Source organism: Myotis lucifugus, unplaced genomic scaffold (genome assembly GCF_000147115.1).
Source record: "Myotis lucifugus unplaced genomic scaffold, Myoluc2.0 scaffold_207, whole genome shotgun sequence".
NCBI lineage: Eukaryota > Metazoa > Chordata > Mammalia > Chiroptera > Vespertilionidae > Myotis > Myotis lucifugus.
This window is the reverse complement of record NW_005871255.1, coordinates 931,943-947,714: the sequence shown is the minus strand read 5'-3', so window position 1 is coordinate 947,714 and position 15,772 is coordinate 931,943. Positions and strand designations below refer to the sequence as shown.

The 15,772-nt window shown below is 44.1% G+C and overlaps 1 protein-coding gene across 1 annotated transcript in view; it reads right to left on the bottom strand.

The window, feature by feature from the left end:
* The window catches only part of RGS6 (regulator of G protein signaling 6), a 463,491-nt gene that overhangs the window by 53,372 nt on the left and 394,347 nt on the right, over positions 1 to 15,772 (bottom strand). Inside the window, exons 7-11 of the mRNA XM_006097588.3 lie at positions 10,523 to 10,587; positions 6,667 to 6,743; positions 3,780 to 3,861; positions 2,100 to 2,174; positions 376 to 474 (exon numbers count right to left, since the gene is read on the bottom strand). Coding sequence (XP_006097650.1) covers positions 376 to 474; positions 2,100 to 2,174; positions 3,780 to 3,861; positions 6,667 to 6,743; positions 10,523 to 10,587 — 398 coding nt within the window. The remainder of the gene's footprint in view (positions 1 to 375; positions 475 to 2,099; positions 2,175 to 3,779; positions 3,862 to 6,666; positions 6,744 to 10,522; positions 10,588 to 15,772) is intronic.

Genomic DNA, 15,772 nt, shown 5'->3' with positions numbered 1-15,772 from the left:
CCTTTTGTATCACAGCAGGTCAGTGGTCCCGGACCGGCTTACTCTGGAAGCACATTGCAATTTTAAGGACCTTGTAACATGACTCCCTCCCCGCGCCAGCTCCTATGGGAGACCGGACTATGAAAGTCTCCTTCAGTATCGGGAGAACTCATTTATGTCTTTCTTTCAAACTGCTGGAGGAACTTGGTAGAGAATTTCCCCTCTCAAGATTCCACAGGTTGTTCGCACACAGCACTCAAAGGTTCAAACCACCCACAGCTGGTCTCCACTGTGGTTTCCAGGAGCTCAGAGCTCACTCAGTTCTCAGAGGTGAACACTGAAAGGTTTCTGAACTGGCCACATCTCCTGCGGGAGGGCAGGAGGTCGTTCATTCACCTGTTTCCGGATATCCTCTTTTGTCGTTTTCCGGACTGGCTGACTGGGTATGTGCACAGGGCTCTGGGACTGGGACTCTTCTGTCACGCCGTACACCGACTAGAGAGGAAGCAAGAAGACAGAATCATGCACCCTCGGAGCTAACGGGGGCCTCGGGGGTGAGCTAGCTCAACCACTCACCCGCTGCTCCCAGTCCCCTCTGTGACCCCCAGCAGTGGATGATCAGCCTCTGCTTGAATTTCTCCGGTGATGGGAACTCTGTCTCCGAGGCAGCCCTGCCCCATCTGTGTGTTACCACTGCGAGAAAGCCCTTCCTTTTATTGAGCTGAAATGGTCTCCTTGCATATCAGTGTTTCTCCAAACATGGTCCTTAGACCAGCTGCAAAGAATCGTCTGGGGGTACTTGGTAAGGATGCACATGGACCTACTGAGTCAGCATCTTTGTAGATGGGGCTTGTGAATCTGTACTTTTATCAAATGCCTCAGGTGATTCTGAGGCAGGAGATCGTTCAAGAACAATTGCTGGAGATTATGCACAGAGACCCCCTCTAGATTTTCTGATGGCCTGTAGGTGACACGCCCATCTAGTACAAACTTGGGAGAGCAGAGTTTCAGATTTTTATGCTTTTGAGCTAAGTAGTTTTCTAGGCTCAGTTTCTCCACATCCCACAACTATGGCTGCTGCTTAAGCTATTCCTTGTGTTAGAAACAGGTTAAAAGCAATCTTTGCATTGGGAAAGAAACAAAACCCCAAAGGGTATACAATGCACAGCTGAAATCAAGAAGGGCTCAAATAGGGTAGATGTGGGCTCCGGGAAATTCTGGAATAAAATTCTATTGTAATTAGGGGGGCCCTTTAAGATTAAATGAGGCCATTTTAAGATGAACACTATAAAACATATTACAGTGGGCATCACTATCTCAGTGAAGACTGAAAGATGTAAGTAGATTCCAGAAGTTGATATATATGCCATGTCATATAGATATGAGAAAATGAGAGGATTGATTCTTCGGGGGACACATCTCTAACCTTTTGAAATTAATAGAATGGAGGCCAGACACTTTCTCCCACAATATGGTCCCTGGTGCTGCTGTGAGGGTGGGATGCATCGACTGTGGGGCTGACTGAGTATGGCACGCTTGGGTACACCATGGCCACTGCCCCTTCGGTAGAGTGAACACAAGTGACCATTGGCTCATTCACAATTGGGCAAGATGGTGATCTGAGTTTGGATGACCTTGCTATCTATACTAAAAGACTTTCAAAGTACTAAACTCACTTTCATCAGTGGGGTTTCCATACTTCTTGTTCCTTTAGTTTCCTTTCCTCCCCGCCTCCTCCCCATAGTCAACTGCTGTTTACCCTTGAGACCTCAGCACACTTGATCTGGCATGGGAAGCCCTTGGGAAGCCCTAGTCTGGCGCCCGCTCCTGGCACTCCTGAGCCATCCTGTACTTCCCCAATGCCTCCCTCCTGGCTCTGGTGTGTGTTGGCTTGTTTCGTCCCCACTGGCTGTGGGCTTTGTGAAGACTTATTTCAGCAGCAAAGGAGAGTGCTAAGCACACATCAGCCATTCCACAAATATTTGTCGAATAAATGAATGAAATGGTTTCAAGGGACGAAATGGGGTAGAATTAACAAATAGCAAATTATTGTTTGAACAGTAGCAGAAATGAAAGGGCCATTCACATCAAGAATTTTTAATTCAGCTACACTCTCGAACCTTTTTAACCTTTTGTGGGTTCTTCAAACGTCGACATTTTCTGATATCCATTTCTGTGGTGTTCACACAGCCTGGCTGAAAAGGAAAAACAAACACACAAAACACATCACATACATGACCGAGTGAAAATCACCTTCCAATGTAGCCCAAGTGACACCATCAGAGCCCATCTTTCTCTTTCCCTACACACATCACACAGGATTATCTCCACTTTGCCATTTGCAATTTTTTACAAAGACATAAACGTGTTCCTCCATAGAGTTTTCATATGAGACATAAAAGCTTATATTATCTCAGGATGATATGTAGACGGTAGAGTGTACAGTTTATAAGAGCAAACTTATTCCTCAAAGTGACAAGGTCGCTTCAGTCAGAGCCCTTGTTATTGCACATATCTAACCGACTAAACACACTCCAATACGTATCGGGATTCGGAATTATTTCTTTAGTTTTGCTCTTCACCAGTTTTTAGGAAGGCTGAGAGAGTTTATTCATTTTCGTTCCATTTCATGAGAAAAATGCAAGATTTGTTTTAATAAGATGAGATCAGAAATACAAGCATCCTGGATTTTGTATTTGTGAGTTTGCCTACCTGCTAAAACTTATTTATCACCCCTAAATCAACACTTGTAGTGCACCCACGGCCATTCAGAGACATTTACAGAGCAACAAAAAGTTTGGGTTGTCCAATGTGCATGCTCCCAGCTGAGGTCGAATAAGGTGACATTCAGTCTTCTTGTTTAAACTTTTCATATCCTATATAATAAAGAGCTAATATGCTAATTAGACCAAATAGTAAAACGACCATCTGGATGACCTTCTGGATGAAGCCAGGGCTGCGAGGGCCGACCGGGGCTGCGAGGGGCTGCAGGGGGCTATGAGGGCCGAGCCCCTTGCATGAATTTCGTGCATCGGGCCTCTAGTTGTAAATACGTGTCCTTTTCTAGGTCTAGTTAGTGTCACTATTTTCACATTTCTGTGGTTTTTTTTGTTTGTTTTGTTATTGTTGGATTTTATTGTTTAAAATGGCCCCCAAGCATAGTGCCGAAGTGCTGTCTAGTGTTTCTGAGTGCAAGAGGCCATGATGTACCTACAGAGAAAATGTGTTAGATGAGCCTCATTCTGGCATGAGACACAGTGTTGTTGGCCGTGAGTTCCATGTTGGTGAATCAACAATATATAGTAAGGTGTCTTTAAACAGAAGTGCGCAATAAACAAGGTTAGGCATTGATCGGTTGATGCAGTGGTTCGATGCAGTGGGTCAGCAATGGTTCAGGGTTCGCTGACTCAGTGTTTGTGGCCACCTTATGAAACATAACCGTGAATAACAGGACCTGGCTGCATTTAAAATAGAATATTCTAAGATTCAGTTGAACCACAGTAAATAAGGAAGTTGCTTATTTTGGGGCTGTAAATTTCCTGGGGCCAAAGGTCCCAGGTGGAGTTCCCACAGCTCTCCATTTCTGATTCCATATTTTCATGAACAGATAATTTATAAAAGGTAGAACTGGCATACATTCCAGAAAAATCTACTGAGATTATGTGAATGAGTGGCAAAACCATTCCACAAAGCTCAGCAGTGTTCTTAAGAAGGAGACATCTGGTGGCGAAAGATGGTCATTTCTTTCAAGCGAAGGAAGAAAATAAGGAAACTTAGAGAACTGAACAGAGCTTCCTCACCACTGGCCTGTGGACATCCCAGAAGGCCCGCTCTTGACTATCCAAGATTTTCCTCTCTGTTTTGTCCTTTTTCCGATCAATCCTGAAAGCATAAAGGAAGGAAATTAGAGACTTTTGCATTGTTTCCCCTGGTTCCAGAAGCTGAGACCACAGGACAATTGGCACCTGTGTGGTCTCTGCTCTGTGCAGAGCTGTGAAACGTGGGTGGACAGTTCCTTCAAGGAAACCTCACGAAGTCCACTCATAAGAGAACTTGTTTTAGGTTAGACTACAAATTTCCACGCATGTGTAACGAACACGGTGGGCCTCAGGGGAGCAGGAGTGCAACTGTCCCTTTGGAGGATTACGATTTGCATTATTAAGAACTGAATAAACCGTTGGCATGCCTCTGCCCATCCAAGTGGGCACTGTGTACTCAAATTATAGGAAGGAATAACCAGAGGCTTGCATTGTTTCCTCCTCAAATTTGAAAGTTTGCTTTAGCTTCAGAGTCAGTAGAAATGTCTTCAAAATGCTGCAATTACACGTTTTAAGACTCACTTAAACCAGCTGGTTGTTTAAAGTAGAGTAATAGCCTTGGTGTGTGACAGAAATCAGAAGGCAAGTACCAGGAAGCACAAACTGCAAGAGGGAAATTGCAAGTGACAAAGGCAGATTCTATGTTCCAATGAGGCACATAGATAAAAGGCGTTAAAATAAAGAAACAGCCTGTATTACTTCACAGTATCTCTCTAAGCAAAAAGTAACTCAGAATAATTGCCATGTAACTTCTGGTTCTTGGCTCTCTTGGGAGCACTTTAGGTTACTGGAATGAAATAAACCTGTAATCGCCCTGTGATTTTTGTGATAATCATTGTGTACTTAAATGGCCCACAATTATAATGTAACTAGAGGCCCGGTACATGAAATTCGTGCATGGGGGCAAGGGGGGGTGTCCTTCAGCCCAGCCTGCACCCTCTCCAATCTGGGATCCCTCTCACAATCCAGAACTGCTGGCTCCCAACCGCTTGCCTGCCTGCCTGCCTGCCTGATTTCCCCTAACTGCTTCTGTCTGCCAGTCTGATCACCCCCTAACCACTCTCCTGCCAGCCTAATTGATGCCTAACTGCTCTCCTGCCAGCCCAATTGCCCCTAACTGCCCTCCCCTGCCAGCCTGGTTCCCCCCCAACTGCCCTTCCCTGCAAGGCTGGTCCTCCCCAACTGCTCTCCCTTTCAGGCCTGGTCCCTCCCAACTGCCCTCCCCTGTTGGCCTGATCACCCACAACTTCCCTCCCCTGCTGGCCATCTTGTGGTGGTCATCTTGTGTCCACATGGGGGTGACCATCTTGTGTGTTGGAGTGATGGTCAACTTGCATATTACCTCTTTATTATATAGGATCACAGAGTTAATACAAAAATAATCCAGAAATACCATATATGTACAAAGTGACAATCTCCCCTCCTTTTATAATATTTGAAGCTGTATGATTCTGAAAGTACATGTGAATGCTCCTCCTTGCTTCCCAATGGCTTCTGAGAACACAGCTCCATTCAGCCTCCTTCTCACCCACTCACCCACCCTCCCACTTTCTCCTTCCCCAGGGGCCTGGTTCCTCCTGCTATAGCTCAGCACCCAGGGCCTGAGCCCCAAGTGGATAGCAGGAGGCTGGAATCCTTGGTGGGAGAAAGGCAGAGGCTGCAGAGGGAGGGCAAGGTCATGGCACCGTGTAGGCCACTGGACCCAATGACCATACGCATGATTAATGCTCACCCACACAGCCCGAGACTTGGCCCTAGGCAATGGGCTGTAACACTGTCCAGGGACTGCAAAGGGGGTCCCCTGCAGGCCCCATAAGGGTCCCTACATAGGTGCAAATGGTGCCCAGAGAAAAGGGACTCACCTTCTCCCAGCTCAGCATCCCTTTCCCTCCCCTCCTCTGACCCATTTGTTTTGTGAACCCTCCTGGCTAAGCCAGACCACTGCCGGAAAGGACAGGAGGGAACCCAACCTGAGCACGTCCATGTACCAGAATGAAAAGGATCTGGCCGACAACCATGACTGTGGGCTGGGGACACTCACTGGCCACGTCTCCTGCTTCCTTAGAGAGGAGGGGATTTCTACTCTACTCCCTGGGAGGGAAAAAGTGTGGGAAGACACTCCAGTTTCCCTCCTTTCATCTCTTGTCCACCAGAAGGAAGAGTGACATCTTACTGGAGGATTTGAAAGAAGACATTGAGAAAGCTCAGGTTGGTTCTTTCTGAACGTCTATTCTCTGCAGACAATAAGCCAACTGGGGTTAATTCTGCCCTGGTGGGGGCGCCTGCAGATATGCAGCTATGCCCAGGATGGGTGACTTTAATTTCAGGGCAGAGATCCAAGGCCACAGATCCAAAGTCATGCGCCATATCTAGCTTTTATCAGTAATAATCTGATATTTTGGACTCCAAGTGTCTGACTTCTGTGCCTTATTTTTGATTGGTTCTGGAACTCTGGGGAGGGAATTGGGTGAGGGGCTACTTGTCAGCCTCCCTAAAATTTTACCACGTTTTCCTATGAAGACGAAATCTCCACATCTACAGTTAAGATGGGTCTCAGGTTTTTCAGCCTCTGAGCACAGAAGAAGAATTGAAAATCTTTGGGGAATAAATACATCTTTTTATAACCAGAGTTCTAAATTCTGGAGGGACACCATTGTCTGCTGGAATAAACACTTGAAATTATTTTAGAGTGTCATGGTTACAAAGACAACCTTGATTTCTACTCAGCTGCTCTCATGAGAGATGACAGTGACTGACCACAGCTGGCCAGCTGTGGAAGGAAACCTCACTTGGGCAATTCCACACTCACACCACCCCCAAATCCCAGAGACTTTCTCTCTTCACAAGGGTCTCTATTAAGTTCACCTACTTTACTTGCGCTTCTGCTTGCATAAAGATGAATTCCCACTTCCTTGCAAAGGCCCTCTGGAGTCTTGCTAAGTTTTCCTAATGAGAAATGAAAATGAACAAGAAGGCATTAATCATCGTACGTTTGCACATCGACCCCTACACTCATTATAGAGCAGCCATCTATTTTGGTTACTCCCAACAAAATAGCAGGGCCCCACTTTAAATCCACTGGACATGAACCCAATGTGACTTTGCACCAGAGCCTGCTGTATGGAGCAGAACTATTAATATTCATTTGCACACCCATTAAGGCTGAAGTCCCTGTGGTTCACCTGATTCCCCTCTTCCTGTGTGTTTTACAAGAACACAACCCATGCAGCACTTGTCATAAAGGCCCCTGAAGAGAAGGAGAGTGGTTTGTGGCTATGCATGCAGGGTTTGGGGAAGGGACAAGGGGGGGTCTTTGCAACCTGCTGGACATCTCCGAGGGCAAAATGAAGGGTTTCTCAAGACTTGTTTCCCAGCAGGGGTCTTGGAAGGGGGCAGGAAAGAAGAACCCAGACTTGGCATTCATGTCTTTGAAAGTCCAGATTCAATAGTGCAGAAAAAGGAGTACATGTTTGTGATGTTCATAAAAGGAAAACCCAGCAGAAAGAAAGAAAAGGCATCCAGGGCTGCCTTTTAGAGGAAGAGGGAGGAAGCCCTTTCTCTAAGTCTGTAGACTTACCCAGTGGCACAATAGGACAGTGGGGAGGGGTGTTTGACAGGTCCCCTAATGACCTGCCTAATTCTGATGGAATGCAAGGCTGAAGCCCACATTATGCTGTGTGTTTTCATAGAGCTCATGCCAACACTAATTTATTACTCTCATCAGTGGATTATTAATATAAAAGGAGCCTCAGTTGAAGATCAACACACGTAAACTCAGTCATTAGTAAGGCTTGGTGAACAAGTACCTCAACAAAACTGTCCTTTTGATTCTTCCATTGTTTATAGGAAGCAACGGTAATGCACAAAAGTCAGTCAGTTGGGGAGTAGTTATATAAATTATGATGCAGTCATACCATGGAATATTAGGCAGCTATTAAAAATGATAATGTAGATTATTATTACTGACATGAAAAGATCCCCAACATACTTACAGTATAAGGTGGGGAGAGAAGCAGCTTACACAATAATGTTTATGGTATGATCCAAGTATTTTTGTAAAGAAAAAATGTATTACAGAAAAAGCTTTGGGGAAAAGGATTGCAGGCTATTTTTCTCTCCTTTCTTTGCAGTTTGAATTTTTGTTTTTACCAAGAGCATATGTAATAATAAAATTACTGTATTGTGAAAACAACATACTTTTTTTTTTTAGTTTCTACTTCTAGGCAGAACTTCAACCTGAAAGAACATTTTAATGTCATATTGGTCACAAATACCAAAGTAGAACATTATATGGCAAGAGAAGTGGACACTGAATAAAACCCACTAGGAGTTGATGCTGTCTTCTTTCTGTTTAGGACCTTTTCTAAAACATGGGAAATACAGGGAAGAGAGACAGTGGATGGAGGGGCTGTGATAGGAAGACCTGGCCTCCATTCTTGGCTCCATTATCAGTTACTGAGATTTAAGCTTCAGTTCCACCACTCATAAAATACTACCAGTATTAACAGTTACTCCAGAGGATAAATTTCCATAATGTTTGTGAAAGGGCTTCTCTCTCCCTCTTCTTCTTAGCTCCACAGAACAGTCATGCCTCCCTCTATACATACATACATAATGTTTCCACGTAGTTCTATTTAGTGGTTCCCACTAATAAGCAAACTTCAGCCAGGTTCTGAGGCTCCGTGTAAACCCCTGCAATGCATCCCCCGCCCCCCCCCCCCAGGTCCTGTGATGCCAGTGGGGACCAAGGGGGGGTGAAAGGTCACACACAGGCCCTGTGGCCCCGATGGCATGCATATTCCCCTTGAGCGGTGGAGAGGGGAGCCATGGCTCCACAGTTGGTCCGCTTGGGCACAGGTACCCAAGAGTGACAGGTCTGGCAGAGTGGGTCATCAGGCTTGTTTTGGAAAACGGAGGCAGTGAAAGCAGGAGAGGCATTTGGAGGGTGGGTGGATCTGAAGATGCTGTCAGCGCTGGATTATCTAGGGCAGCGGTTCTCAACCTGTGGGTCGCGACCCCTTTGGGGGTCGAACGACCCTTTCACAGGGGTCGCCTAAGATCATCGGAAAACACATATAATTACATATTGTTTTGTGATTAATCACTATGCTTTAATTATGTTCAATTTGTAACAATGAAATTGGGGGTCACCACAACATGAGGAACTGCATTAAAGGGTCGCGGCATTAGGAAGGTTGAGAACCACTGATCTAGGTAATGGTATTCCACTGCCTTTAATGCCGCCCCTCCTCTTAGCTGCTGGCCCTAGTCATTTTGTGGCTCAGCAGCACCTCCTCTGGATGGTTCATGGAAATTTAGCCTATTTCCCCCATTCTCAGTAACTCATATAAAATTTGGTTTTGGGGGAAGATTTTGTCACCAAAAACTAAAAATATTTTAAAAATTATTTGTGAACCTCAAGTTCTCTTGAGATTGGCTCTGTTACATGGGAATGGATATGAGTGTGCTGTGGGTCCTCCAGTTCTTGTAGGGAATCACTTGTTGTGAAAGAAGGTGGAGGGGGAGGCAGCTGGGAAAGTATATACTTCAAGTGACATACACCTATCTTACCTTCTGGAATGAATTTGGTCTTAGATTCTGCACCTACTGCCAAGCAAAGGTGACTTGGGGGGGGGTATAAAGATGCAATTAAAAATATCATATATTAAAATAAAAAATTATCATATATCAAATTTAAAAAATTATTATATATTAAATCGATTTTTCCCTTTTGGTGCACAGTTTCATGAATTCTAACACATGTATAGATTCATGTAACCACCATCATAATCAGGACACAGAATAGTTCTGTCACTCTGCCAAGCCCCTCACGCTCTTCATAGCCATAATCTACCTCCACTCAAAACTCGTGGCAACCACTGATCTGTATTTTCCCTCATGTTAGTCACACAGATGGAATAATACAGTTTGTAATCTTTTGAGATAGGCTTCTTTCACTTAGCATAATGTCTTTGATACTCATCCAAGTGGTTGCTTGTATTACCAGTTTATTCCTTTTCACTGAAGAGTAGTATTCTACTGTACGGATGTACCAGGGGTTATGTAACCATTCACCTGTTAAAATGCACTTGGGTTGTTTATGGCTTTTGATGATCACAACTAAAACTGCTATGAACATTAGTGCACAGGTTTTGGTGTGCACATAAGTTGTGACTTCTCTAATAGGATTGCTTGGTTATATGGTAGCTGTATGTTTAAGTTTATAAGAAATTGCCAGGCCATGTTCCGGAGTGATTTTACCATTTTGCATCCCCACCAGCAATGTAGGAGAGTTCCAGTTGCTCCACATCCTCACCAGCACTTGGCATTGTCAGTACTTCTTATTTTAGCCATCCTAATATGTGTACAGTGATACCTTAGCATGGATTTAACCTGTAATTCCACAGTGGCTTATAATGTTGAACATTTTTTCATGTGCTTATTTGTCATTCTTCTGTCCTCTTTGGTAAAGTGTCTGTTTAAGTTCTTTGCCCATTTTTAAGTTGAGTTGTTTTCATATTGTATATAAAAACATTATATAAAGATGTAATTTTATTGTGATGATAAGAAGAGCTGAGAACAAAGGAGGGGAAATAGAAGAGACTTCCTTTCCACTGCCTGAAAAGGATTGGGGAGTGCAAAGGGGAAAAATATGAGCTAAAACCCAGTTGCAGATAGATTTGCATTCTCCTCCCACACCTACCCTGGAAAATAATTATACTTACTGATTCATAATCTGCCAATTCCAGCCTTGCTTTATTCTGCATTGTCCTCTTACAAAGATAGATGGCTGAGGAAAGAAGAGAAATTACAACACAAACAATCACAAATCCATCTGTCCGTCCATCCATCCATGCATCCATCCATATATCCATCCATCCACTCATCCAGCCAACCAGCAGCCAGCCCAGCTGGCTAAGTGCCCAGCTGTGCTGTGAAGAATATGTTTCTATGTGGAATCCATGACTCCTCATCTCTAGGAATCTTTCTGCAAGTCAGGATGGGACGAGGACCCCATCTTCTAATCCTAACAACTCCCCTCCATCCTTTTCCTCTCCTTTACCCCAAGCATCCTGCATCAGGATAATCTTTCTCAAATATAACCATGTTACCCTCTTGCCTAAATGGCCTGCATCAACTCCTCAGTGACCGCAGAAGAAAGGTCAGGCTCCTTGGAGCAGCGTATTTGGTTCTTTAAGATCCAGTCTGCTTGTCTCTTCCCTTCCTCACTCAGGCATGTGAGGCTACCAAACATCTTTCAGCTCCACTCCTCTGCATACGTGTCTGCTCCATAGAAGCCCTTTCCCTTTTCTCTCATCTTTCCCTCTGTCTATCTAGCAACCTCCTACTAATCTATGAAGATCCAGCTTGGTGTTCTAGATAGCTCAGCATCACATCTATCCACCATGAAAACTAATTCCAATGCACTATAATTATGGGCTTAGTAGGCTGGGCCTTGCTCTAGGCCAGTGATGGCGAACCTTTTGAGCTTGGCGTGTCAGCATTTTGAAAAACCCTAACTTAACTCTGGTGCCGTGTCACATATAGAAATTTTTTGATATTTGCAACCATAGTAAAACAAAGACTTACATTTTGATATTTATTTTATATATTTAAATGCCATTTAACAAAGAAAAATCAACCAAAAAAAATGAGTTCGCGTGTCACCTCTGACATGCGTGTCATAGGTTCACCATCACTGCTCTAGGCTGAAGGCTCTTCAAGGGCAGAGGCTGTGTCCTACTCAGCCCGATTCCCTATACCCAGCACCAGGGCCGAGTCTGCCAGTGGAGTAGATGAACAGTGGAAAAAGAGGGCAATTTAGCTCTCGCTTCCCAAGCTAAGGAAGGGTTCTTATCCCTCAGTTGCCAGGACATTCTCCCTCAAACATGGCCTTCATTACTTCCTCTCCCTACTTCTGCTCCTTCAGTATCTCCCTCCTTCTCCAGTGACAAGTAGACCAATGCAGGGAAGACAAGAGATGAATGGGATGAATGAACACTAGAATAACCAGAAGGGAAGGCCAGAGAGGACCTATCTGTTGTTTGACAACTTAAGTACACGAGGGTATGTAGGCAACTCCTTGCTGAATTAGCCAACCTCCTCCATGTGGTCTGAAAAATTTACTGATGGCAGCCTAGGGTATGCTAGAACCTTCTGCTCACACCAGAGTTGTATGTGGATGAGAGTCAGTTATGTTTTTCCCCCCTCAAATATGCTTATGTTAGGCACACCTGTTATTTTAATAACGCAAGTGCACTAAATACTACACACACTGATGCAATTCATGTGAAAAGAGAGAGTTGTTTCTATGAAGTTGAATGGTTCAGAACAACTTGATAGAGGAGTGTTGGCTAAGATAGTTGCTGATAGGATTGGTACAGGTGAGATAACTGAAAAAAAAATAGAAAACATAATAAAAATTTCAGAGCAGTAAACAGGTTGCTTCAAAAGTGTTTTTAAATTCTTGATGCACTTTAAAGATGCCCAAACTGGGTGGTTTATTTTGAGTATGACTTACTGAAGAAAAAACCCTCAAATTATTGGGGCCCATAATCAAAGTGACTCTTTGGTCTTCCCTTAAGAGACTGCCAAGTGAATATAGCTTTGTATGTCTTACATTAATATGAAGTCATTAAGATAGGTATGTATCATTTTTCGTGATTCTCTACTTACCAACTTTTTCAATGGAGAGCTATATAGCTCTCCATTGTGTCTGATAAAGGTACTCTTTTGGTCTCTGGGACCATTGGTTAGGCAGCCTGTGGACTTGGGGGTGACCCGGAGCAGGAAGCCTGGCATGCCGCCAGACCCAGCAGGCCTGGTCTGGATGACCCAGGAGCAGTGCAGGTCAGTGGAGGTGGTGGCTGCTTTGACCATGCTGCCTCAGATAATATTTTGTATTGGCCACATGTGAAACTCAGGAAAATCTAAGTCAGACTGGGGCTCCATGGAGGCAGAATTGTCCTCAGAAATTTACAGCCCATCTAGGTCAAAATGGGCCAGCTAGGTTATAAAGTATAAAGTACCATGCAAGGAATGAAAAGCTGGTACCATTCCCCACGATCATGAGTTACAAGGTGGCATGCTTTCAGCGCATTTCCCCTGTGGCTAATGTCACATATGAGGGAATCTGTTCACCAGAACCGGGGAGGTGGGACGTGGCTGTGGAGTGGACCTCTTCTTGGCACAGACCTTCCCTGGGCTTGTCTGCACCACTACGGTGCCCTCAACAGTGCTTGCTCTAACATCTAACCAATCAAATGACCGCTGGCAACAGCAGCCGGTCCTATACCAGGGCATCTGGGGGACTTGCTTTAAGATCAGATGTTGGCTTTTCTTGGATATTTAATTTCTCATTGAAAAACCTTTGTCTTTTTGCCCTCATACCTGGCATTCCCACCTCATTGGCTTCTCACTTGGATGACGCAATGCCATCACAAGCGCATTGTGTATCATTGTGACAAAAATAGAACAGGTTACAGAGAGGCAACTGGTGGTTGCTAGAGGGAAGGGCACTTGGGGGACTGGGTGAAAGAGGTGAAAGGATTAAGAGGTACAAATTGGTAGCTACAAAATAGTCCTGGGAATATGGAATATAGTCAATAATATTGTGGTAATTATGTATGATGCCAGGTGGGCACTGGAAATATTGGGGGATCACTTTGTAAACTATATGATTGTCTAATCACTATACTGTAAACCTGAAACCAATACAAAATGATATTGAAAGTAAACTATAATTGAAAAATAAAAATAAAAATGCAAATAGTAAAAAAAGAACATGTTAAAAATTTATAAACAGAATGGGTTCATGTGTAACATGTGTAATTGAACATAAAAAAAATATTGACTTTATTCTACCTCAATGTACTTTAAAAATGGACTCATTTTCCAAACTGTCTGTGCTAGTGACATCATTATTTATCTCAATCTCCTAAAGTAGGAGATTGTATCTCTCTATTTTCCTCATACCCTCTAATTACTTTTTAGAACAATGGAATTTCAGCATTGAAAGTAACCCTGGCAACCATCAAGTAAGGACCCTTCATCGACAGATGGAAAAACTAAAGGCCAAGAGAGGTGAATTGATTTACTCACCTCTGGTTACGGGTGGAGGTGGAAACAGAATTAAGGTCTCGTTCAGAGCCCTTTTTCCACTATGACAGTCATTGCCCCATTTACTTATTCATTTTCCCATTTAAAAGTGTATTGAATGTCTCTAAGTGCCAAGCACTGTTTCAGGCGCTGGGGAAATCACCATGAGAGCAGCTACCACTTACATGGCGCTCACTGAGTGTCAGGGCCCTTCCCAGCATCCACTTACTCCTCACAATAACCCTGTGAAGTGGGTTCTCTACTGTCCTCATTTTATAGACGAGGAAACTTTTTTCCAAGTCATTCTCCATTATTGGGCTCCATTATGGCTCCCTAACACTGCTGATTCCATTCTAAATGTCTCTCCTCGACTATGAAGGCTTTTTAATAAACCTGCCCCTCCCAAACTATTGAACTTTCTCAATCATTCTTCATTAACATAAAACCTTTGAGTACACAGATCAGACTCCTCACTATGCCCTTCTTACCCCCATCATGCCACCTCTCTGGAATGCTTGGAGAACAAGACTGCGACTCATTCAAAGAGGTGACTGAGCAATCGATGCAGAGGAGGTGATTGGTCAATGTTTGTTGAATGAATGAAAGTTCCTGGTTCTTTGTCAATCCAAACCATACCTATTCTGAATTCTTAGCTTCAATTTCACATTTTTTCCTGGCAAGAGGGCCACCAGAGAACCAATAAGATCAAACATCAGTCTAGGAATGATAATACCAACCACCACTGAGGTTTTATTGACTCTTTACTATCTGCCATACACCAAACCTTACTTGTAGTTCATTTAATCCTAACAAGACAACACTGGGAGACAAGTACTATTATTATTTTGCTTTTAATATGAAGTTTCTGAGGCACAGAGAGGTTAAGGAACTTGCTAAGATCACACAGCTAGTGGAGCTAGTCAATGCTAGGCCCACTGTGCTGAATTCTTTCTTGGTAAATATTTTCTGACTAAACTGCTTTGGAAATGTTGGCAAGTGATTTGGAATTCTACACCTTGACTTCTCCATCTGATTTGCCAAAATCGAGGCATATGAATTAATAAAATAATTTTGCTTTAATGAGAGCCTGATATAAATCGTTATTGCTATCCCTGTTTATGCTGGACAACTAAAATTAGAAAATGGAGAAAACATGTAGAGAAAGGGAAATAATGTCCGTTGTATGCAGTGGCAGGTGGCTTAGGCTTTACAGTCAAGTAAATATTTCAATCTTACTTGGGCCCAGTTTTCTGGTCCTACCATCTTCCCCCCTTCACTATGGCCTGGAAAAATATTGGTTTCCCCATTCACAAGGGCGCATGGCTGCTGCACGAAACAGCTACAATCATTCAAATTCTGAATTGGGCTTTTGTTAGCAAAATTTCAGCCCCAGAAACACTTGTTTTATGAGCAGCCAAATGCAGCTCCCATTCTGAGCCAGAAGCCTTGCTGGATCCACTTATCACATCATTTAGGGTGCAGCGCAGTTCCAGAGGGGCCCGCGGTGGAGCCTGCAGACAGCCGATGTGACAAGAGAGGGTCCTGTCCTCTGTATGAGGGCCATTTTCCAGACTTGGAAACAGAGCATCCGTAATCTTATTAGGCAATGACTTGTTCACATTCCATCCTTAGGATTGCTTCTAATTGCTAGTTACCCCGCCCTCAAATGTGTGGCCTGGAGGGCGTAGCTGGTCACACAGGTCTCCGGGACCGGCTCCCCCAAATACTACCCAGTGGCCGCTGCCGCTGCCTGCCTGCCTGTGCCCACAATCCTGCAGAGAGCCTGTGGGGGGCGGGGGGGGGGAGCTGCTGGTCTCATCAAGTGCCCAGTGAGAGGACAGCCACTGTGCGGCCCAGCAGCTGAGCCAGTGATGAGG